This window comes from Engraulis encrasicolus, chromosome 1 (genome assembly GCF_034702125.1).
Source record: "Engraulis encrasicolus isolate BLACKSEA-1 chromosome 1, IST_EnEncr_1.0, whole genome shotgun sequence".
NCBI classification, from domain to species: Eukaryota; Metazoa; Chordata; class Actinopteri; order Clupeiformes; family Engraulidae; genus Engraulis; species Engraulis encrasicolus.
Window position 1 is genome coordinate 38,954,116 of NC_085857.1, and position 25,912 is coordinate 38,980,027.

The 25,912-nt window shown below is 44.4% G+C and overlaps 1 protein-coding gene across 1 annotated transcript in view; it reads left to right on the top strand.

Annotated features, from left to right (window-relative positions):
- The first annotated feature begins 321 nt into the window (after window positions 1-321).
- Window positions 322-25,912, top strand: part of stx8 (syntaxin 8) — a 95,616-nt gene continuing 70,025 nt past the window's right edge. The window contains exons 1-6 of the mRNA XM_063220920.1: window positions 322-448; window positions 1,074-1,173; window positions 1,955-2,049; window positions 12,079-12,189; window positions 19,639-19,766; window positions 22,953-23,045. Coding sequence (XP_063076990.1) covers window positions 432-448; window positions 1,074-1,173; window positions 1,955-2,049; window positions 12,079-12,189; window positions 19,639-19,766; window positions 22,953-23,045 — 544 coding nt within the window. The 5' untranslated portion in view covers window positions 322-431. The remainder of the gene's footprint in view (window positions 449-1,073; window positions 1,174-1,954; window positions 2,050-12,078; window positions 12,190-19,638; window positions 19,767-22,952; window positions 23,046-25,912) is intronic.

Genomic DNA, 25,912 nt, shown 5'->3' on the forward strand with positions numbered 1-25,912 from the left:
TTGTGTGCAGTTATTTTCACGCAGTCAGGGGGAAACAAAAATTCAAAACCCAGCCTGGGCCCATCATTATTAGAACTCTCACTGGGGCCCATTCATGAACCACTTCACGGACAGTTTTGCTTTCTGTGCAGGTGACCTAGTTATTACCGTTCAAAAGAACCAGCGAGCAAAATGGTAGAGTGGCATAAGAATGGCAACATATTTTGTGGAAAAAAAGTACTCACATTCCCATGAATATGAGGGGTAGCCTACATGTAAATTAATATATGATGCACTGTCTCTTTAAGGGAATTTGACAGAATACATGACGTATTACCCAAACAGGAAGTAGTTGGTCCCACCGTACTGAGATTTTTTGTGAAACCAGGTACCTGAAAGAAAAGAAGGGATTAACCGGTTTTAGCGATATATCTCACAAACAGTGGCCAAATATGTCTCACGACCCTTGGTAAGCAATTATGAACACATACTTTCTCTCACTCCCCGGGTAGACTATCACTTGTGCGTCAAATCCATTTTATCTTCCTGTTTAATTAGCTAACCATCTTGCTAGGCTGTGTCTGACTAAGATAAGCGGTGACCCACTAGTAAACACAAAAGGTATACTGTTGAATTTAACAGACTTTTCATTATTTAAGTATTCACTTACAAGTATGACAATTGCGTTTTCTCGTCGGTCACGACTTTGTGCCTGCTTTTGTGACAGTGGGGCTACCATGCTAACGAGCTGTCACTTGTCTCCTGTCATACATGACAAGTACCTTCATGGTCCCTTTAAAATCTGCATATCATCTGTGCAAATGAAAATGTAGAATTCGGTCCTGTATGTGATATGTCGGACATATATTTTAGACGTTAAATGGTAACGAGTATGAAACGTTGAACCGACTGTTATCACATGACTGTAGCAGGCATGACAGCCTTGTGATGTTTAATTGAGTTTAGTCCATGTAGAACCAATGGAACAACCTACTGTACAATTGATGCTACTGAGCAAATGGTTGCAACCAGGAGTCACAAACACTTGTTCGTAGGGACGTTTACAATGAAATATCATGTTGCATATTTTACAGGATCCAGAACTATGACGCCACATGTCGTCTGGCTCAAGAAATTGCTGAAAACATCCATGAACGCAACCGACAGCAAAGGACTGGAGGGAACACGGCGAAGGTGGGCCCCTGGAAAACAGTCATGCGCCACTCTGTCACTCACATTCGCCTCCACCTGTTATTTTTTGGTCTACTATTGCAACCTACGCTGTATTTATGAACTGTGAAAATTGCAGTGCTTTTTTTTATGAACTATGAAAAGTGCAGTGCGTAATTGCTATGCCATTATCACCTTATTTTTGTGTTGCTTGTTCACAAACTTCTCCTTTTTCACGAATATTTACCACCACAATTAATTTCAAGTGTTCTTATTGTTAAATGTTACAATCAGGTAGGCTGCTGTAACGGAGGCTAACTAGCAGAGTTGGCGTGGAACGTTAGTAAATCTCCCTCCTTGAGTCTCATAGAGTGTCGATGTCGTTGGGCTGAGGGACTGGTCCTTTAGTCCAGCGGTATCGTACACTGTGCCTCCCATTGCTGGACCGTTGTAGTTGACGAGGTCGCAGGTTCGCAACCCCGAGGGGGACGAACAGGTGCAAGATGACCTCTGTCACACTGCCAGTTGCCCCGGTCCCAGTGGTCCCATTGGGTCCTTATTACATTGTATATTGACAAGGGGATATGGGGACTTTCAGGTGACTTTGTCCTGGGATCAGCAAAAGCGGTCAGTGGCCCTGGTTACAAGAAGGGGTCCTTGAACCAGTACTTGAACTGCGTTTATCAATCAGAGAAACATTTGAGAATTTCTTGTTTTTCACTGGCTACAACATGATAAACTCATAAGAACTACATTCTCACTTCCAGACTTCCATGCAAGTTGACACTGTTTTTCCCCACCCCAGATTAACATGACGTTGCGAGCCTCCCTCCAGAAGCTGAAGCAGAACATCAATCAACTGAGAGAGACTCTCATCCGAGCCACATCCCAACGCCGCATGTATCCTTTTCAGGGGTAGATTAAAAAAAGACATGTTCTTGAGGAAGATATGGTCTTGGACCACATAATAATGCGGGGCAGGTATAGAATCAAACCTGTTGGGTTGGGTGGCACATTTTGGCTTGGTAGCGCCTGGGCCTGGGCCTCGTTGGCCCATTCAGTAACCTTCTACTGATCCTTTTGCTAGTCTTGTACGCTAGTTCACATCTCAGGCTGCTTTTGCAGTTTAATCGCGGCCAAGGCCAGAGCTTTTTCTTCGTGAAAGTCAGACCTTGGAATATGGCATACTTTTCCCCAGACAAGGATTTATAACATAAGCTTTCAAACATAAGCTTTTTACCGTACTGTATATGAGTCAGAGTGAAGGGAATAAACTGTTCAACCACCATATGCCATTTAGGCTAGCTCATGCATCAGCCCTCCTGAACTCTGTGTGAGAGTACTTGAAGTTGGCTTGTTCATGAATACTGTGTCCCCGAAGTCTGCACTGCAGATTACATAATTGTGTACAGCTATGTAGCAGATTGGTGCCAGAAGGCCTTTGCTGAGTATTTCAGAAATTGCTGATCTACAGGGATTTTCACATATAAGATTTACACTACAGTATAGAACCTACTGTATTTAAAGAGATTTTAAGTTATGTAGATGGAAATACTTGATGGTGTTGGCATTACGTCACACATAAAAACTTTATCGTCTGTCACACATGAAACAGAAAATGGTCTTTTGGCATGGCTCCAGTCATTCTCACAGACATTAAACAGGAAAAGACAAAACAAGACATAACAAGACAAGACAATACATGTATGATGGGGCTGGATAGCTGGTAATGTTCATCTTGTGTTGAGTAGGGCTACAGCAGAGAATGAGGGATTTCTATTTTTGTGTGCTAGTGGTACATTGCCGGTGTTCTGTAAATCTATCCTACATGTAATTTCATCCTACAAAGCCCCACTGCGCATGCACAGAGCATGAAACGTCATTTTACGTCACTCACTTTGGTGAGTACTTTGGTTAAAAACAAAACACAAGTTTTGAATGAGGAATGCATGCAATGGTATTAATCTGTTATCCCCCAACATTCTTAGGTCCTTTTGAAGCTTGTTCCACATGTAGGGGGCAGAGTATACTATACAACGACTATTTTCTTCCCAGAACAAGCATGTCTATCTGTCATTTGAATCGTCAGGACCTCCTACATTAATATGTTGGCTAGAAGCATATTCTGACGTTTTTTGGGGTTGTACGTCTAATTGACAGAGTTGTTGGACGTTGCGGAAGCATGTAAGAAGAAGGACATTTTTGGAAAAATCAAGAGTTGTTGAACAGACATCTTTGACGTCCATGGCTTTGGCGATGTAGGACTGTATAACAGACATGGCTGACAGAATATCCTATCGTAGGATAAAATTACAATGTAGGACTGTTTGTCAGAACACCTGCACTGTTGGAAGCAGTTTGAAGACTGAGAGTCATTTCAGTGACCCCTAGTGGGTAGATTTACTCTTTAACCCATTGTGTCCTGGAGCGACATATACGCTGCATTCAGGTTCTTGAGGTTTGAGCTGTTTTATTGAAAATGGGGGTAAGTTAGAGCTGAATGAACACATTCTAGTGCAAAACGAAGGTTCTAGCTTTTAAATGTAACTTATTTCATGTTTTTATGTGCTTCGGAGGCTGATATATTTAGGTTTTAATAGGGAGAGGGCTACTTTTCCCAAAAAGGGCTTGGGCTAAAATGGGTTAATTAAGTTCTACTCTCAGGCAAATAAATTGGCATGAGCTCTATCAAAAGCTATGGCACCTCACACAAAGCTTAAGTTGCTGAATGTCATTCATTTAATTTATTGTTATAATCCTCTAATTTCTACTGGCATTCGCCGTTTTATGGCCTTTCTTCTTTCTTCTGTTGACTTAATACATTTTGTAATGAAGAATATACTGTACATGTATACAGTCCCAGGAAAAAGTTTGTACACCCTTTGAAATTTCTTACATTTCTGTCAAAATTGATCATAAAACATGGTCTGATCATCCCGGAAATCTCAAGAAGGAACAGTCAGAGTCTGCTTTAATTAATTCCACCCAAACATTTACATGTTATCATATTTTTATTGGTCATAAGGCCATAACATTCACAGGAGAGCAGGGCATAAGTAAGTACACCCTTGCATTAAGTAGGTTTTGACCCTCAGATAGTTGCAATATCATCAACCAGACTTGTCCTGTAGTTGCAGATCAGATTAACAAAACAATCTGTTTGTATCTTGTCTCCCTCTTCTTTAGAAAAATGCCTCTCGTCAGCAAGGTTTGTGGGATGTCTGGAGTGCATAGCTTTCTTGACTTCAGGCCATATAATCTCAATTGTTTTTTTTGTCAGGGCTTTGACTGGGCTATTCCAGAATGTGTATTTCATTATTATGAAGCCATTCTAAAGTCGATTTGCTTCTAAAGTATGGGCTGTTGTCACATTTCAGGACCCATACTCTTGTGTGCTTCAACTGTGTGACAGACTTCCTCCCGTTTTTTCTGTAAAATATCACAATAAACTTGAGTTCATTTTTCCACTGATAATAGCAAACTGTCAAGGGCCTAATGCAGCAAGGTAGCCGCATATAATGATGCTCCTGCCACCATACTCAGAAGAGGAGATGTAACCAAGAATAGCTAAAAATGGGATTAATTCTGCCAATCTAAAATTAATGGGGTTTCTGTCCAAAAAAATATTGCTGGACCTTTGAGGTTTGCGAAAAAGCATTTATATGCTTCATAGAATTACTGCAAAATATTCTGTAGACCAACGTTGAAACCAAAGTTGAATTCTTCAGGGGAACACACAATGTCATGTTTGGAGGAGAACTGGAGAACCACACCTTCACCAAAACATCATCTCCACCTTTGAGTATGGTGGTGGGAGCATCATTATATGCGGCTACCTTGCTGCCTCAAGCCCTTTTCAGTTTGCTATTATCAGTGGAACAATGAACTATGAACAATGAACAGAAAAAAGTGAGGTAGTCTGTCACACAGTTGAAGCACACAAGAGGATGGGTGCTGAAATGTGACAACAACCCATACTTTAGAAGCAAATCGACTTTAGAATGGCTTCATAATAATGAAATACACATTCTGGAATAGCCCAGTCAAAGCCCTGACAAAAAACAATTGAGATTATATGGCATGAAGTCAAGAAAGCTATACACTCCAGACATCCCACAAACCTTGCTGACGAGAGGCATTTTTCTAAAGAAAAGGGAGAGCAGATACATCCAGATTGTTTTGTTAATCTGATCTGCAACTACAGGAAACATCTGGTTGAGGTTATTGCGACTAACTTGGGGTTAAAACCTATTGAATGCAAGGGTGTACTTACTTATGCCTTGCTGTCCTGTGAATGTTTACATCGTATGGCCAATGAAAATATGAAAACTTGTAAATGTTTGGGTTGAATTAGTTAAAGCAGACTCTGGTTGTTCCTCCATGTGATTTCCAGGAAGATCAGACCATGTTTTATGACCAATTTTGACAGAAAGGTAAGAAATTTCAAAGGGTGTACAAACTTTTTCCTGGGACTGTATATCCATCAGTCCCTTCTGTCTCCCAGTGCTTATCTGACAGTCTAAAAATTACATTGGTGACCTTGAATGTAGTATAGTTGTTGCTGTCATACAGGTTGGTCTGAGGTTTTCAGAAACTTTTCTCACAACCTCTATCGGATTTGCAGAATAGATCATATCTGGCAACCTAAATCAATATTGTGTGGCTGAAAATGCTTGTTGGTGTTCGGTCAGAGGAGAATGGGCAGATTAGTTTAGGATTATGTATTGTAATACATTGCATTCTGCATTCAGCATTCAACTAACTCAGTGGTTCTCAACCTTTTTTTAATATAAGCCCCCTTGACAACATCATAAGCCTTCCAATGCCCCCCACCCTTAATAAAAATAAATAAATAGACTGATGTCCCCGTATGGCAACTGAGCACCCCCCCCCCCCCCCCCCCCCCCCAGCTGTTGTATCCTTCTTAACACTGCTGTTAAGGATCCCCCCCCCGGTTGATATAAGTCATACAAGTCATACAAAGTTACTGAAAGTTACTGAGAAAAACTGAGGAATAAATAATTGCATCACACATCAAGCCTTGAAGGAGTTCTGAAGAGAAAACCTTTTACCTTTTAATCAGGTGGCCAAATATCTAATCTATCTAAAAAAAAAGTTGTGTATTAATGTAAAAAAGTGTATGTCTCCAATGAATTATTTAGGAGATATCTAAAAAATGTTAGTGTATGTGTCCAATGAATCTGTCAGACCAGCAGAGGGCACTACAGTCCCATTAATTCAACACAGTTGTTACAGCAGCTCTTCTCCCTAAGACGCAGCCTGTGTTGAGTATTAGTTCAAATTATTTTGTATATATCATATTTTAAACCTAAGTATGTAATTGGAAGCTGTGTTGTAGAAGGGATGTGTGTATGCGTAGTTGTTTGACCGAGACTTTTCCAATTATGGACTGGCAGTCAGCAAGTCAAGTGAAGTGAAAACCCAATTCGGAAACTCCAACTCCCCTTGTCATTGTGACCCAGCACTCCACAGCACACAGTGATTACTGCACACAGCAAAACTGCATTTATGCCTCGCCCGCGCAAAAGGGAAGCCCTCAATGGCGCCGCAAGGGAGCAGTGCGGCGGGATGGTACCATGCTCAGGGTACCTCAGTCATGGAGGAGGATGGGGGAGAGCACTGGTTAATTACTCCCCCCACCAACCTGGCGGGTCGGGAGTCGAACCGGCAACCTTTGGGCTACAAGTCTGACGCCCTAACCGCTTACCCATGACTGCCAATAGTGTGTCTTGTGGTAAATGTCGTAGCTATGATCTGGCTTGTGGTGACATTCCTCTGTCTGCCTTGTTTGTTGTGTGCTTCGTTTTAAGATTTTAAAAATGAGCATAGTTTTAGCTTTTTTTTCATCACAACCTCCCCACCTTGATTGAGATTCCAGGTCGCTGGGATGCACCCAATCTTGCCTTGATTGAAGGATACAGTATTTTCAGATATGATACATTTGTCAGCAGTATTAGTATGTAAAACACTGTAGATGTTATCAGTGCAGTTAATCTGGGTAAAAAGGGTCATCATGCATGATCATGATTTTGTTAGTCAACCACTATATAACGAAAGAATTGTTACTTTTTTGAAGTCACTTGCCTGCTAAGTCTATAGATAAGGTTTTGCAGGTCATTAACAATGACACTGAGAATGTATGCTTCTCTGAATGAATAATAGACAGCAATTGGGGGTTGCGCTGTGACGCAGCGCACTAAGCCCCCCACATTGGGGCTTGCATGCCCACCTACGGGGACCCCGGTTCGAGTCCGGCCAGGGTCATTTCCCGGTCCTCCCCTGTCTCTCTATCCCATTCGATTCTTGTCACCATCTTCGACTGTCCTGTCAAATAAAGGCAGAAAAGCCGCCTAATAAAATCTTAAAAAAAGAAAAGAATAATAGACAGCGATTATAGCAAACCTCAACAATGATGATAACGATGATGATGATAATAGTGATGCTCCGCTCTACTTGTAAAATTCTTCCAAAAGGAGTTTAAAGTGACGTGTCAGCAAGTTTGTCCCCCATACTTTGTCCTAAGTGTATTGTTTAAGGGGGCATGGTTGGTGGGCACATCTGCATTTAGTTTAGTGCATTTCAAGTTCAAGTCTTTGCTTTGGATAAAAGCTTTCGCTGAATGCCACAATGTTTATTGTAAGTGACATTGTTAAATTTCGATTAAGCTAGAGAGAGAGAGAGAGAGAGAGAGAGAGAAATCAAAGCCATGGCAGAAGCAGACCCAACGTTGGTCAAATGAGTCATGCATGAGTTCCCAGAGGCCCACCGCCCGGGTTTCCCCTTTGGGATGTTCTGGTCCATTCGAGCTGTGTTGGCCAGTTAGCGGAGTAGTGCGGTTTAACTGCCCAATTACAACCCGATTAGTGCTGTGTGTGCACATTATCACGTTAGCATGGGTTACACTGCTGTTGTTTGTTTGTCCGCTGTATTTTTTTATACACAGTTGATTGTACTTGTCTTGTCTTATAGTTTGAATCATGTAGAAAATTACACATTTGAAATGTATCAAATATCATGGGGCAGTCACAGGCACTTATTCAGTAACACATTCATTCAGTAACACATTTGTCACACTATTTTTGCAAATCACCAAATATGCAAATTATCAGTAAATTTTAACTGGTAATAAAAGTGTGAGTAGTTTGTTAATGTGCACCTGACAGATTTCTTGATTTGGCCCAAGTCACAAGTTTGTCTTTTCCACAATAAACATACTGATCCAGTTGTTTGCACCGTTTTTGAAATAACTTGGAGTTGAGCGCACTTCCTGAAAAAAACGAATCTAGTAATCGATATAACAGAAACATTAAAATAACATGTAACCAGCAAAGCGTTAAGTTAAATGGTCTAAGTTCCGCTGTCAGCATAGCATGTCAGTAATCACATACATATACCAGCTGCTTGTCCTTGTTTCACGCCTGGATGGCTCTCTGGCTCGCCGATGGTCACACACATATGTGCAACATGAGTGATTGGAGTCAAATGATGCTGGTTAAACAGCAGCAAAGCAAGGGCTGAGGCAGCTAACGTTTAGCCAAGCTTTTCCCAAACTTTTTTCTTCTGGGCCCCCCCTTTATGGACCTAAGAATATTTTCACAACCCATCCCCACCCTCCTATTTTCCAAAAAAACCCTTTTGTCCATTAATATTGCTTATTTTTTGTTTGAAAATGCACAGGAAAAATAAATACATTTATAAATAAATACAACCAAAGCGACTTTCAAAAGAGGACATAATCATAGGCAACATCACCAATTTCCAGTGGTGGACAGTAACGAAGTAAATGTAATTCGTTACTGTACTTAAGTAAAATTTTCATACTTTCATACTTTACTCAAGTATTTTTATTTGGTAAGACTTTATACTTTTACTTCACTACATTTCAAAGCGAAATGTAGTACTTTCACTTCGTTACATTTACAGAAACACTCGTTCCTTACTCGTTCCTTTTTTTATTTAAGGCGATACACGGCAGGTGAATTAATTCATTTTTAATGCCCTGGTCAAATGAAATCTGAGATTTCATGCTTGTGTGAAGAAAGTGAAACTGAATCCGATTGGCAGACTCAGAGATTCGCCATTGTGATTGGTTGTAATGTGTCACGTGACAACAAGCTCTACTGTACAGAATTAGTTTTAGAAGGAAAGCGAGCAGAGCAAGACCACTGATGTGTCCACTGTTGCGACTTGCGAGACGAATTGAAATAAGAAGAAACGGTAGCCTACTTTCTAGTAACATGCGGAAAGCACAGCAAAACAATAAAGCAGGCGACAATAACGTTGTTAGAGTGTATTAATCTGCACGTCGTATTCGTTGTGTGAGGGGGGAGAGCTCGCAGGCTGCACTCGCCTGACAAGACGAAATTTGTCAGATAGGCTTCGCGTTTGAACTGAATAATCAGCGAATTGATACTTAATGTAGGCTCTACTGCTTATTGTGCTATATCTGTGTTATGGCTTACAATAGAGTCACATAATTGCCGCTTTTGTAGCGTGTTAGTTTCTTGAGTCAAGTACACAGGATGCCTAAACATGCTGCTTATTCCAAACCATCCAGGCGCACAACTCCGAGATAGCGTTCTTTCCCCTCAACACATTGCAGTATTTTCTGAAGTAGTTGGGGATATCAATTACTTGTCTAATAGACTCCCCTGTCACCGAAAAATGATTTGCTTCAACTTTATGGAAAAGAGGCTTGTGTAAAGGGTTTGTATCTTTACATGAGGATTGCCATGCCCACCATATGTTGCAAAGGGAGGCTACATGCAACATGTATCCTTGCAACATGTAGGCCTATCCTTTCCCTTAAGTCAGGTCAGTAGGCTACAGTGGATATGAAATGCACTGGCAATACCACCAAAGTGAGGTTGTAAAAAACAACAGTAACAAAGTAAAAAAAAAGAGAAAAAAAGTGGACTTTGGCTAAATTGGCCCAGTGATGTGCACAGGCACAACAGGCTTTTTCATGATCAGACAGATAAGTTTTACAATTAAGTTGCATCAAGTAGGCTATTGCGAATCATTGGCATCTAGCAAATAGAGACCATTACAAGTATATGAAGATGTTCCTATCTTTAAAGGTAGCTTAGAATCGCAAGAAGTCTGTTTGTCCATACATAGGCCTAAGCCAACCTTAACATAACCAAACACTACATAATAATAATAATGATAATAATAATAATAATAATAATAAGAAGAAGAGGTCTACCAAAACCATAATTATAACAAAAATTAAACATAAAGTACTTTATTGGCTACTACTCTAACTCCTTGCTGTCACAAATAAGTAGGCCTATACTGGACTGTAGGCCTACGGCTGGGGTGTATTGTAGTAGTTGTTCTAATAGGCATATAATCAATTTCAGCCTAATCATTCTTAATATTAATGGCCCTTTCATGTGTTCTTTTGGGCATGTTAGGGTCAGTATTAAATGTTTAGAGAGGTGAAAATGAACTTCTGATGCTATAACATCCATGGACTTACTCCACAGTGTTTCTGAGGCCTGTTATGGCCTAGTTCTAACATGTTGGTATAGTCTATGCAAATCAGAGGATATTTAATTAGATACATATGACTAAACTAGGCCTACAACAGTTAAATATTAAAATTGCACCAAAGGCTTCATTTTTAAGTTTTTACTTTTTACTCTTAGTACTTAAGTATTATTAACGGCAGATACTTTTGTACTTCTACTCAAGTAAAAAAGTGAGGTGAATACTTTCACTTTTACTTGAGTAGTTTTCAATGCAAGGTAACTGTACTTTTACTCAAGTACATAACTGGTGTACTTCGTCCACCACTGCCAATTTCTAACCAATTTATGGAATCATTAACCTGTTAACCTGTTGACAGGTTTTCCCATTTCAATGCCTTTTTATGCCTTCTGTCTGCGACCCCCCCCCCACACTACAGTTTCTCCACATACCCCCAGTTTGGGAACCGCAGCTAACGTTAAGCAATCCCTTGGTTACGCCTGGAAAAATGAGGATGTGCATTCCACAAAACTTGTGGCTTACCAAAGACATCCATCCATTCCAACCCACCCACCCAGCAGCAAGACCAGCAAGCTTGTGAAAGACTTCTGCAGCCTTGATTTGTGTGTTCTCGAATTTGTGTACTGTGTCTGTCAGACAGGGTTCCTTAGAGTTTGTTGTGGCATTTTGAGCCAGGAAAGACTCCAAAATAAGGCTGAAACAGGGCGTGAAACAGGGAACGTTTTAGCAGCTCTTGAAACAAATGATTTGGCCTCAGTTGCGTATGTCTCTGTAATCTTTAAGTAGAGTGTGGTGTAGAAGGGGGTTTTGTTATTGATCCTGAAGGATAATAAGATGTCTAGCAGCAGCATGCAGATAGTACACACATCTGCATACATACAAACATTCTCCTTGTGAAACATACAAACATTCTCCTTTTTGGCGTGAGAAAAGTAGTATCAATTATTATCCTTTCACATTGAGATTCACTGGCCTTGGCTCATTTTCTATGTGGAACATGAATCTGACCCCCCCACCCCCCACCCTCCCCGACACACACACACACACCCATCTTGTGAAAATCAAAAGAGCAATGAAAGAGTACAAAAAAAGTGTCTCTATTCCCTAACACACAGTGTTTGAAGTGGGAGAAAAGAGGTGCAGGAACCCTTCCAGTTTTTTCCTCTTGCCACTTCGAAAAAGCGGCGCACACGAGATAAGTTTTGCCGGAACGCTGATGATGAAATGAAAATTTAATGAAAATTGTGAGGAAGGGGAGTTCCACCCCACTTCAAGCACTGCTAATACACAAATCCTTTCAGAATTCAGGTGTTATGTCTTGGACGAAGTGAAAGTCCTTGAAATGGGCTCCCCGACACTTAATTAGTTGCCCTCAGTTGGTCTCTTGTAATCTTTAACACGCGTCCTGTCCAGTATCCAAGTGGAGGCGGACAGAAGACAGAACCTGCTGGACAGCCTGGTGACACGGGAGAGGCAGCTCCTCACCACCTTCAAAGGAGACGTCGGCGTGTCGGAGCCCGCCAGGTAAGGTCACGTAGGACCCTCTCTGTCTGTCTCTCTCTCTCTCTCTCTCTCTCTCTCTCTCTCTCTGGTCCCCCGATCTGTGTCTCTTCCTCCCGTCTACGTATCTCCCCATTCCCCAGACAATCTCACATCCTGACCATGTTTTCTGTTAAATTCTGAGTCGGAACCTGTCAGGTAACGTAAGGCCACGTAGCACCTGGTAGGTAGGCCTCCTAGCTCCCCTCCTCCCACTCCTATCCCTGGCCAGTCTCTGCCTCCCCCTGCCTCTTTATACACCAGACCAATGATTCTCAAACTGTGTTGAAAAAAATCAAAATAATAGTTGTGTGTGTATCGCTGTTTGACTATTTATTTGAGTGGTATTGTTTATCGGGTCCGAGCCCCCAATAGTTGTGAAAACTTTAAGCACGGCACCAGACAATCACACTTCCTGGAGTGTTGTCTGTTACATTCCAAGTCGCAGCATGCGAGCTAAGACCACATAGGACCATAACTTCCTCCCTCCCATTCACCCCCACTCACTGACCTGTGCCCACTCTCCCTGCCACCCTACCTGCATCCACAAGACAGTCTGACTTCCTGACATGTTTTCTGTTCAACTCTGAGCACCACGTACGTAGTAGGTCTTTTGCTACCCTCCTTCCGGCTCCCTGCCCTGTGCATCACCTCTTAACTGCCCTCCCAACAGGTTTCAGCAAAGTTTGAGGTTCAGAAAGTTAAAGTCCTGCCACAGTTTCGTTCCTGCAAGAGCACACTCCAGAGTTGTATAAATACGTTTTTAATGTGACCGCGTTTCGGCCTACCGGCCTTCCTCAGGTCACATTAACAACTCATTTATGCATCTCGGGACTGTGCGGCACTTCTCTCCTCCTGCAAGTGTTTTACTGGTTGCCAGCATCTCCTTTTCTGGTGTGCGTTTTGCCCCTCCATTCATCACAGTTTCCTTCCTGCCCAGGAGGATTCACAGAGTTCGTAGCCGGCCTATCTGCCTACCTGTCTATCTTGGCTCATTATGATCTGCTTATTCAGAGCTGATTGGATCACATTTTTGGCGGGGTTTTAATTTTCTGAACCTTTACCTTTGAACCTGACATATTTCGCTCATTTCCAAATCCGTGAGTAGTTTTCTGTTACATTCTGTGCCAGTTGCTGTCCTGTTGGATTGCGATGAAAACTGTTTTTTTTTTTTTAAATGTCGCTAAATAAGTCAGAAGGAGATTTGAGATGAGCTGTACCATTGGACCTGACAACTTGCTCTGCCAGGGAAGCGCAGTTCAAACCGCAAAAGAGTGCACCAGAGTTCAGAATTTTCTCTCTCTCTCTCTCTCTCTCTCTCTCTCTCTCTCTCTCTCTCTCTCTCTCTCTCCTCTCTCTCTCTCTCTCTCTCTCTCTCTCTCTCTCTCTCTCTCTCTCTCTCTCTCTCTCTCTCTCTCTCTGTCAGTCTCTCTGGATGCTCCAAGTGGCTGCATCCACTGACGCTTGTTTATGGATGCTGATGGGGCGATGATGATCACAGGTTTGGCACCTCAAGAAAAGTACATAGGGATTCTGCTGACACACACACACACACACACACACACACACACACACACACACACACACACACACACACACACACACACACACACACACACACACACACACACACACACACACACACACACACACACACACACACACACACACACACTGAAACACACAGTCACGCATCTACATAAAACGTATGTGCTATCTTCTTCACACACACGGCCGCACTAACACTCGCACTACACACATCCGCCCGCCTGTCACACACGGTCAGATCAGTTTACAGTCTATCACTCTCCATTGCACCCACTTCCTCTTCCGAAAAGGCAGCGAGGTGAGCGAGGTTCAAAGAGCCTGGCGAGCGGGTTGGTGGGTTAGTTGGTGCCACCAGCTATATCCTGGGTGCATTTACTTCTTCTAATCTAAGTGACAGCTCTGATGTAGCAGGAGGCTCTTGAGGGAGAACAAAGCGGTCAGTAGGGTTCAGTGGTGGACCAATTGCACACCTGGCCCCAGGGAAAAACACTGATAGCCCCCCCCCATTGCAGCCATAAGGGCATAATAGGGCCCCCACTATCAATACTGGAGGGCCCTGGGCCCAGGGGCAAATGCCCTGTTCGCCCCTCCTACAGCAACGCAGTCAGTGGGGTTCCTAGAACGCACAACGCGGTCATTCTCCATCCATCCGTCCAGCCAGCCAGTCGTCTACCGTCAAGCTTGACCTGGCCACCTCATGTGTGTGTTTGTGCGTGCGTGCGTGCGTGCGTGCGTGCGTGCGTGCGTGCGCGTGTGCGTGTGTGCGTGTGTGCGTGTGTGTTTGGACGCCCAAGCGGAGGGGAAATTGGGTGGGCTCCCACTACGCCCGGGACACACACTTCCTGTGCCCTTCCAAGCCCAGTTCCTGCCCTCCCCCCTCCCTACCACCCCACTCTCATTTTTAATTTAAAGGAAGGGTAGTAGGTCTAAAACCCAAGCAGTCTCGACAGGGCCGGCCTCGGTTAATAATTGTCAGGGCTGGCCGAGAGGTTAATGCCAGTTTTTTTTTTACACAGAGATGAGAAGAGGAGGTAGAGAGGGAGGGGAGATTTCTGCTCAGTGATTGGTTGGGGGGGGGGGGGGGTGAGGTCTGGAAATGTATTGTTCAATATGTACCGTATGCATTGTAAAATATGTTTAATTTAGGATAATTTAACAGTATTTTTATTAGGAGGTGACTATTCAAGTTTTTTTTTTTCGTGGAAATTTGAGGGTAAGGAAGGAGCTTTACGTTTTAACCCTGCACTGGCTAAAAGGGATGTGCGTTAGATCTAACTAGGAAATTTGAGGGGGAACATGCCCGCTTTGACACCCCTAACCCTCCTGACTATTTCTCTCCAATTCAGTGCAGAACATTGGGATCAATCACTTGTTGATCAAATAAAGGGAATTGAAAGGCATCCTCCTTTTTTCATGCATCCTATCCTCCTTTTGTGACTGGCTTGATCCACGCTTTACTCCTTTTGTAGATTTTCTCTTTCTGTTTCCCGCCACAAAAGGCAACCTGTTCTCCACAACACAGCTGGATTCATCCACTTAGTGGCGCTTTAAAGTGTTAAGTGTGTGTGTGTGTGTGTGTGTGTGTGTGTGTGTGTGTGTGTGTGTGTGTGTGTGTGTGTGTGTGTGTGTGTGTGTGTGTGTGTGTGTGTGTGTGTGTGTGTGTGTGTGTGTGTGTGACTGAATTTGTGTGAGACTGAATGTGTGTGTGTGTGTGTGTGTGTGTGTGACTGAATTTGTGTGAGACTGAATGTGTGTGGGTTAAGGCCTGGGCGCTTTAATCTTTTTTTATGGATGGCGTACCATTTGTGTGGCGTCGGTTCTGTAACCGAATCAGATGTCAGCCAATGAATTACAGCAACCGAGCTTCATCATGTGATCGGAGCGCTAGACATCAGTGCGAAGGGGCAGAAAGAACAAAAAACTTTAAAGCCAACTATTTCGAGAAAGCTTGTGTTTGATTTTGAAGGGGGATTTTGGGTGGATGGGGGGGCGGAGGGGGGTAAGGAAGTTTGGGAGATGGGGCTCAGTGTGTGTGGTCTTTTGTCTGGGAGGTTTTTTTGAGGGGTGGCATTAGACTTGCTTGACTAACCTGAACTATTTCTGCCCTTCGCTAACTTCTCAGGGTGGATGCATGCAGGGAAGGTGTGTGTGTGTGTGTACGTACGTACATGCGTTCGTTCGTGAGTGCGTGCGTGCGTGCGTGTATGTGCTTGTTACAGAAGGGTTATCACAGTCACAAAACAATATTGGTAATTAGTCTGTAATCAAGCACAAAAACAGACACAGCAGCGCCAATGTTCGGCCCGCAGGTCTACTGTGGCCGAGACCTCTCTCCCCGGCCATCCCTCGCTTACATATTATTTGATCTTGATGTGCGAGGTGGTAATTAGTAAAATCGTGGGGCGCCTGCTTGACCCAAACCACCCCTATGCCCCCTCCTTGGAAACCCCCCGCTCCCTCTGGACTGGTACGGACACACTCTAGTGTGACGCCTGCCTGGCGTGGCCAGGGAAGCTCACAATGGTGGGGACAAAGGGGTCAGTTGTCCAGGGCCCAGAGAGAGAGGGGCCCCAGAATTGGGTCCTCCGCACATTGTATGTGTCAGCGTTGGGCGAGGGCCCTTTTACATGACTTTGTCCTGGATCCGGCTAAAAAGCTGTCAGTGGCTCTGAGTGTGGCAAGTTGGTCGGTCTGCCTGATTAACTTGGCAGATGCAGTGGGAGGTTAATTGGATAAGAGTCTAATCTTCACGCCTGGAGCCGACCTGGCGGGAGCGGGAGCTGGGGGGCGGTGGGGGGTTGGGCGTTGGAGGCCGGGGAGGAAGTGGGTCGGGCGGCGCCACGCTGGGCCGAGCCCGAGCAGCACAGCGCGAGAGTTACCAAACATGTCAGAGAGATTAGTGCCAACGCAGGATGACCCTGGCCTGGTCATCCCACCCACCTACCCAACACCCTGGACTGGACTGGACTGCACTGCACAAGTCCGGGGATTAATTGCGCCTTGGAAAGGAGAGAGGGAGGGAGAGAGAGAGACAGAGGAAGAGACGGAGAGAGCCACAAGGACTAAAATGTACAAAATACACAAAATATACAAGGGCTACAAGAATAGCCGGGAATTGCCCCAGAATTCCGACAAGAGATAGAAAGAGATAGGGATAGAGAGAGAGAGGAGAAGAAGAGAGGCAGGAGGGAAGGGGAGTGAGGAAAGGCGCATTTGTACATTTCTTTTATGGATTATGGATGTTTCAAAATAAATGAGGAAAATTGTAAAAAAAAAAGGAGAGATTTAAGTTGTGGTGAACATGGTTTCTTTCTGAAATGATTAGTACTGTATTCACACCCAAGTAGATGCAGGAATGACCGAATCATCTGATAAGGTAGATGACTCATTGATTCATAGGGCCTATCAAAATCATTTCAAGACTCCTAAGACTCCCTAGACTGGTTTCTTTACCTAGATATTTGATGTCATGCTTAGACAAGGAAGTCAAAATAGTAAATCGTTTCGACTTGGTGCCTTCAAGACAATGGAAGGTTTTTCCTTTGAAGTTAACTCGGCCCAGGAGGAGAAGAATGTATATTTTTGTTTTCGCAACCTAAATAAAGATATATCTGCGGAAACTAAAGACAGAAAAGAGGAAATGTCAAAAGTTGAACTTGCTCTTTCGTATTCTTGACCCCAACAACAAGTTAACCGCGGTATCACTAAACCGTGAAAAACCATTTTACAACCGTTGAGCGCTTGTCCTATTTGACATGACAACCTCTCGCTGTGTGTCTGCCTGGTGTCTGTGGCTGGCAGTCAGACTTGTGACTTCTTGAGTGTGACCAGTAGATGACACTGCTCAGACGGCGCTGCGAGGGGACCCGGGGTCCTCGTCGCAGCATCGCAGTGGCCTCGGGGTCTGACCCACGGCAACAGCTTGCCTTCGTTAGTTACAAGAATAGCGCAAAACCGCATAATAGTCTTTTTTTAATGCCACGAGGCTTGTCAGACGGAGAGAGAGAGAGAGAGAGAACTGGGGGCCTGAAGCAAAATGCTCGGTCGGGGCCTGAGGGCAATTAGGCGTGCTTCTTTTCTCAACTCGTCTACACCGTGAGCTAGAAATTGAGCCAGTGTGTGCATTCCAATATGCGACCTTGCGTCCTCCACTTGTAATAATAATAATAATAATAATAATAATAATAATAATAATTGTATTTGTATAGCACTGTGTCATACAAGGCATGTAACTCAAAGTGCTTAACAAATGGGAAAAAAAATCATTGTTAGAGATAGATTTAAAAGGAGAGGTTTAGAGGAGAGGCAGAAAAAGCAGGAAGGCAGAGGAAGAAGACTTGTGCTTGTGGCCTCACGTTTTGCTGATGCCCCGCCTCTGTGGAGAAAACAAGTACGTTTCCCCGCTGTCAGCCTAGCCAAAATCATTTTTGGGGGACTATTCTTCATTTACCATCCTGTTTGAAAATCAGAAAATGACTTTACAATTGAGCTTTTGCGAGTTATTGAGATATAATGCTGTTGTCAGTGATGTCATCACGACGTATTACTTCCTGGTACGAGGCCACAAGCACAAGTGGAGGACGCAAGGTCACATATTGGAAGGCACGCAGTGAGCGAGCGAGCCAGTGAGTGAGCGAACGAGTACCCTTCCGGTTGTTTTTGTTTGGTTGCGCAATAGCATTGTCGTCTCATCGTTTCACCGCGGCGTCGAAGCGCAGCTGATGACAGCCCCTCGACGTCTAAATAAACACGCTGCGCCTTGATCTCCAACACATTTGGACAAGTGTGTGTACACGTTGCGTGTTTGGTACGTGATGGTCGAAATATGCACCGGGGTGCAGCATGTGGCACATACGTGGCGCAGATGGTGGGGGTCGGTCTAATGCTTTTGAGGATCATTGGCAGGGTTGCCAGATGAGGCTGATGGTTTCCAGCCCAAAAAATGCTGAGAGCCCGCCTGGAAGCACTAAATCCCGCCCAATTCTATTGATTTCTATGGCCAAAAATTGGGCATGGTTTTCTGCTAAATGCCACTAAAAAAATGTACCCGCAGACGGCCATCCTAAGCAGCCCAACTGTACGGGAAACCGCCCAATCTGGCAACACTGATCATTGGCAAGACTGTGTGCAGATATTCTGTCTGTGATTGATTGCCGAAGTTTATGATCAGTGGCAGCTCTGCTGTTTTGGATCGTCTGTTGTTGTTTTTGTGGGAAATTGTAGCTCTGTTGCAACAATTCCGATAATCTGTTTTAGCCCCATCTTGACCCTTATTCAACTTGTGTGTGTGTGTGTGTGTGTGTGTGTGTGTGTGTGTGTGTGTGTGTGTGTGTGTGTGTGTGTGTGTGCGTGTGTGCGCGCACACGCGTGTACTTTCGTGCTTGTGTGTGTGTGTGTGTGTGTTTGTGTGTGTGTGTGTGTGTGTGTGTGTGTGTGTGTGTGTGTGCGTGCACACGTGTGTGTGTGTGTGTGTGTGTGCGTGTGTGCGTGTGTGTGTGTGTGTGTGTGTTTATGGCAGTGTGTCAGTTCAGCTGTTTGATGTTTTTGTGTGAAATTGTAGCTTTGTTGCTACAACATTGACAATCTGTTCATGAGGCCCCATCCTGACCCCGTATCCACCTCGTGTCTGCAGGCCTGCTGGTTGGATCTGTGTATGTTTTAATTGTGTGTGAAATTGTGTCTGCATGCAATGTTTTCCACAGAACTGAAAAGAACATATCCAATTCGCAATAGGAAATCTTGAGAGAAGTTAGTCGTTAAGGTGGGACTTGGTTGTTGTCAAGGTGGCCACCTGAATGACAAAGAGCTGGGGGAAAACCCTGGTGTTGACAATCCGTTTCTGAGTTCTGTCACACTTTCTATGTGTGCGTCCCCCCGCCACCACAGGTCCAATCTGATTGGTGGAGCAGACGGGCAGGGCGGAGCGGTGAACCCCTGGTTGGTGGACGAGTCGGACGAAACGCGAGGACTCAGCTTCGGGGAGATCAAACACCAGCAGCAGCAGATCATCGAAGGTTTGTTTGGACCACTCACGTCGCACGCACGCACGCACGCACGCGCGCACGCGCACACATACAGAACATGCATCACTTTCACATCACCGCCTCACTTCACTTCACATAAGTGCATCGCTTTCCCTACAAACGCTCTTCGGATGTAGCTTGTTTAGGTTAGCAGCCAGCTCGGTGGGATATATTGTATACACACAAGCATCACTTTCACATCACGCATCACTTCAATCAACATGCATCAATTTCACATCAACGCATTACTACACCTTCACATACACTGTAAGTGCATCACTTTCTACACAGTTGTTTAAGCTCAGTAGGAACTATTTTGCACACGTGCATTGCATTAGCATCAACTGGGTATTAACTCCAAAAATACTTAATTTCATTTTTACATGGCAACGTTTCGATCCAACGTTTGTTGGATCGGAACGTTGCTCAGTGTACGGACCAATTCATCACACAGCTTACCACTTTTTTGTCTGCCACCTGAATTACTGCCTTGTGGATGTGCCCACCCCAACTTCCAATTGCTTTGGTATCAATACATCACTTCTCTTCCCATCAATGCATCACTTTCTACAACAGTTCCTTACAGTCAATTGTCCTTATGTCAATTGTTTAGGCAGCCAGCCAGTTCTAAAACTCCCCAGAGGGAAATGTTTCACACTTGTGCATCACTTTGACATCAAATTCAATATATCACATCACTTCACATCGAAGCATCACTCTCTACAACCTTCCTCGGATGTACTACTAGTTTGTTTAGGCTACCCGTCACATCTAAAACACCCCACAAAATATATCCCTTCCCACACAGTAATGATCTATAAGCTAAAAAAGAAAGTCTCAGCATCTGAGACATCTTAGAAAATGTACCCTCCACTTACAGTAGTGATGTATAGGCTTAAACAAAAGGGCCTGTACAGAGTCTTGTTACAACACTGATCTATAGCCTAAACGAATAGACCCAGTGCAGAAATTTGTTGAACAGTTAGCTCATTCGTGTCACTTGAGCTGAAGTCCCCACATAGAGTCTAATGTGTAAAAAGTACATGTGTTTACATTGTTCTTAAACTCTAGTGGAGGTCTGTCCAGGCCTTGCAGACATGTGTATGTGATGCATGAGTCTGTGCTTCAGTCCCGAGCCTAACGTGCATTCATTTGAGTTTTGACACTAGCCGTGTATAAAGGTCAATAGCCGAGTGATGCACTGAACCTCGTCATATGGCTGTAATGTTTTAAAATGCACGTGTATGGGCCCTTTCCACACACGTATACATACTACGCACAAGAACACTCTGTTGCGTGCATACAATCACAGACACACATGCATACAGTACATGCCCTACGTGTGCACAGACACACACACACACACACACACACACGGACAGACGCACGCACTCGTTCACACACACACACACACACACACACACACACACACACACACACACTCACGCTCACCCACCCACCAACCCACACACAGCAGTCATATGGCTGTCATGTATGCGTATCACACACACGCACACACACACACACACACACACACACACACACACACACGCACACACACACACACACACACACACACACACACACACACACACACACACACACACACACACACACACACACACACACACACACACACACAGTTAGAGTAATTACCACGGTTGCCATCATGGGGGGTAAAGTATGAGTGACTCAGTGGCCCGTCAGCTGGCGCTGTAGGCAGGGTAGAGGTAGAGGCAGCCTGCTGCCCCATGGTGCCACGGTTCCAGTCCAGCGCCTTGTCAACCCCCCTGCCCCCCCGCCACCCCCCACAAATGGTTTCCTTGTGAAATCACACAAATTGTTTCCTCCTTTCGCAAATGGCTTATTTAAGCTGGAATTTGTATATTTCCGTAATGTTATTTTAGCCCCCCCACAGGTCTTCGAGTAGACTGCATGGTGTGTGCGTGTGTGTGTGTGTGTGTGTGTGTGTGTGTGTGTGTGCGTGTGTGTGTGCGTGTGTGCGTGTGTGCGTGTGTGCGTGTGTGTGTGCGTGTGTGCGTGTGTGCGTGTGTGTGCGTGCGTGTGTGTGTGTGCGCGTGTGTGCGTGCGCGTGCGTGCGTGAGTCTGCACGTTCGTGTGTGTGTGTGTGTGTGTGTGTGTGTGTGTGTGTGCATGTGCATGCATGTGTGTGTCGGAGTTGATTTGCATGCAGATACAATGGTCTCCTAGCTAAATTTTCAGCGCCACCTCACCAAAATCATACATCATGTTTTCAACAAGTTGTCAAGCTTAAGGTACAGGTCGACAGTGTACTGACTGCCTCGAGAGAGTGAAAGTCCAGTCTCTGCCTGTAACTTGCTTAACACATAAGTTGTGTCTCAAATGGTGCACTTGTGCACTTCCGGCACTATGTTTAGTGCGTAATTATTATGCCATATGCACTAAAACATGAACACTGAAGTGCACAAGTGCACCATTTGCGATACAGCAATAATTCAGTTCATTAATTTCCTCATCTGCCTTTGCTGCCAGCTCATTAAGTGTCAGTGAATCGGACTGCAAGATGAGGCAGAATTTCCAAGTGTCTAACTTTTCTGACCCCTCAATAGGTGCTGATGCACAGTGTAACCCTTTCACTAATGTCAGAGGGCAGCATCATGGATTGCTTTCTAATTCTGAGATGAGATGTTAAAGATTTGCCTGCTGGCTGGTGATGCTTTTTTAAAAAAAAAGTCCAAAGCCAGTGACAACTGAAATGTGTGAGTAATAGGGCTGGAGCGAAATCGCATCAAATCGGGAAATCGCGATACACAGAGAAACAATACTGGATCGCTGTCCAAGAAGGCAGTATCGTGATATGCCCTTTCAAAGTTATGTTACCCTTTAGTCCAGAGAACAACCACATGATGTAATCTGATAGTGCTTCCAAGCTTCAAATCATCATTATTTTAATTTTTTTTCTAAATTACTAGTTGCCACTTGTAACCTACAAACTATCATAGTTTTTATTTAGGTTTTTGTTACGACCCCAGCTCGCTCAGCGGGCAACATGAAATGGAGACCACACAAAATCTGTGTCTCCAAAATGACCCTGAGCCTACCTGAGTCTGGTTTTTACTACGGTCAATCAGACACATATTCCAAGGCCTCTTCTTCCAAGGCCTTCTTCTCATTCTCATGCGTCTCCCTCTGCAGCTCAGGATGCAGGACTGGATGCGCTGGCCGCCGTCATCAGCCGACAGAAGCAGATGGGACAGGAGATCGGCAACGAGCTGGACGAGCAAAACGGTAAGCACGTCACGCACCACAACCGAAAGTACTGTGAAAGACAAACAGATAATTAAGTACCCGGTAGTGGTCGATGAGGGTCATCATGATGTGATACTGATGTCTGATATCAAAAAACATGGATAGAGGGTGTTTGTTATGGTGTCTGGCCTCGAGCGGTGCCTTGCTTCTTATCGATAATATATCATTCAAACCTATAAACTTTCAAATTCCATGACCAACTCGCTAACCATTACGACACTGCTTTCCACATGACACATGTCCCCTGAGGTATGTTATTGTCGTCAACCATTTCCACTTAACATGCAACAACGGAAAGTGCTGTGAAAGAAAAAGTATTTTAAGGTAGTGATCTATCTTTGAGTAAAGGAAAGTCATCATGTGAGTGTATGATTCACAATATGGAGAAACCTCTCAGCCAAGGCCGCTGACAGCTTTTGCTGGGCCCAGGACAAAGTCATCTGAAAAGGCCCCTTACCCAGTACATACAATGTAGGTAACGGGGACCCAGCTCTGGGCCCCCTATCTCTCTGGGCCCCGGACAACATACCCCTTTGTTCCCCCTTGCCAGTGGGCCTGCTCTCAGCAATCTGCCGCTTCTCTATCTGTTGCCATGTGAGTTTCCGCAGAGTGGGCAGCTCTGCTGTAGGAAGAAGTGCAAACTCCAGTTACAAATACGTCTGAATCAACAACAATGTTATGAATTACACCATTCAGCTCTGTGTTGTGTGCCTAACAACACTCTTCAACCATCATGTCAACACCAGGATTACTCCAGACATCATAGTTTATTGAGTTTTTTTTTTTCTTTTTAAAGATTTGTTTTGGTCTTTTAGACTTTATTATGGACAGGACAGTACGAGCGGTAGAAAGGAAGCAAATAGGGAGAGCAACGGGGAGGGGTCGGCGAAGGACCCGGGCCGGGAATGGAACCCTGGTTAGCCGCATGGCAGACGAGTGCCCTACCGGATGGCCACGGCAGGGCCATAGTTTATTGAGTTGAGAATTGACTTGGGAGTTGGGACTGGATTGATTCATTCAGGAAATAAGCAGCATTATCCAGTCCTAATCGACCGCTTTGGACACCGCCTATGTGTGTCTCTGAGAGGATGGGAAAGAATAGACTAGTGTTTCCCAGTGGGGGCTCCACAGCCCCCCAGGGGGCGTTAGGAAGCCTTTGGGGGATGTTGAGAAGGATACAGCAGAGAAAGGGGTTGCTTCGTTGCCATTAGTCTATTTCATTTTTCAATTCTAAGGAGGGCGTTGGCAGGCTTTATTATTATTATGTCAAGTGGGCGTTTGGAGGTTTATGATGAAGTCAAAGGGGTGTTTGTTCAAAAAAAAGGTTAAGAACCACTGGACTAGACGGTGAAACAGGGAGAGGCACAGAGATGGTTGGTCTGTGTCTGTGGTGTCCTGGAGTGTGTCATCTTCCCCTCCACATGCCGGCCTAATTCCCATAAATACCAGGCCGCCACAGGAGGTCTCTCTGTTACTGCTCTGCCCAGCCCTGCCCTGCCACTGCTCCCAACCAGGCTGCTCACCTGTCTGCTGACACAGTTACCAGCTTTTACAATCACCCCCCGCAGTGTCACCCCTGTAGCAGGACAACCACCACCAAGACCACACATATAGAAATATTATCTTCACCCCAATGTGTTTTTAGATCTCTGCCCGCTTTTTGTCTGTCAGCTAACAGAACAAATCCAAGACAGATAATCGACAGATTGTCATTAAATTGGACCTACGTTGATAAACAAATCTTTTTCTGCACCTCAATGTTTTTTTTTAAATTGTGCATTGACGACATAAATGTTGTTTTGCAGTTACTGTAAACATAGTCAGCATACAAATGACACAGACGACAAAGATGCCACACGGAGCGAGTGATAATAATACCTGCTGAGGCGTTTGACCCCTGGCCTAAAATAACCATAGTCGCCTTGGCCTAGTCAGCAGCAGTTGGTTGCACCGTGTGAAGTGTATAGTAGTTGTAAAAAATCCTGTCAGGAAAGGGTAGGCGCATGAATACACAGGCCGCGACATGAGTGAGGCCAGCGACGGAAGTAATTGACTTTGTATAAAGTCATGCGACAAAAGCGATCCGGGCGACTAGATCCGATTCGCGCGACGAGAGCTACAGTTTGTAGTTGAACTCCTGGGAATGTTACGCAAATTAGATTTGACGCAACAGCCAATGGGAATGTTGGAATGCTTGCATTCGGCTTTTAATACTCTACATACTCTAGTCTCTTCAATCGCTCGTATTGCACAGAAGCAATTCTCTGTCGCTTGAATCTCGTCGTGGCCGGTCTTTTCGCCCTGTTAATCCTGCCACAGTTTCCTTCCAACACAGGTGACTTCGCTGCGTAATTGGTCCACCTGTCTTTTGAGTACTCATTGCAATCAGCTGATTCAGAGCTGGTGGGATTAAATATGTGAAATAAGGATTACTTTCGGAACCCTGGATTGACACCTCCTGTATAAGTCAGAAAGTAGTTAGGGGTAGTGAGTGGTCAAACGTTTTCGCTTCTAGACACCACAGGAATGAATGCAGCCACAGAAATCCTGTTGGAACAGATGCCTGCATCTAGAGTTCTGAAGCACTGCTGTCCTTGGCTGTTGATGGGTCTTGGTAATCAGCGTGTGTTGTAGGCTACGGGCCCTGTGCTGTGTTTGATTTCTGTCTGACTCTGTTTGTCCTTGCACACTCCTTCTCAGTTGCTCTCCCTGCTGTTTCCATTTGAAACGCACTATTGTATAGGAATGTGCATTTAGGTTTTCTTTTTCCACTTCATAAATTCTTTAAGGATCACAGCAAAGGACTTAGCATTGCTTTCACGTTATTGGTTTGCAGATAATAGAAA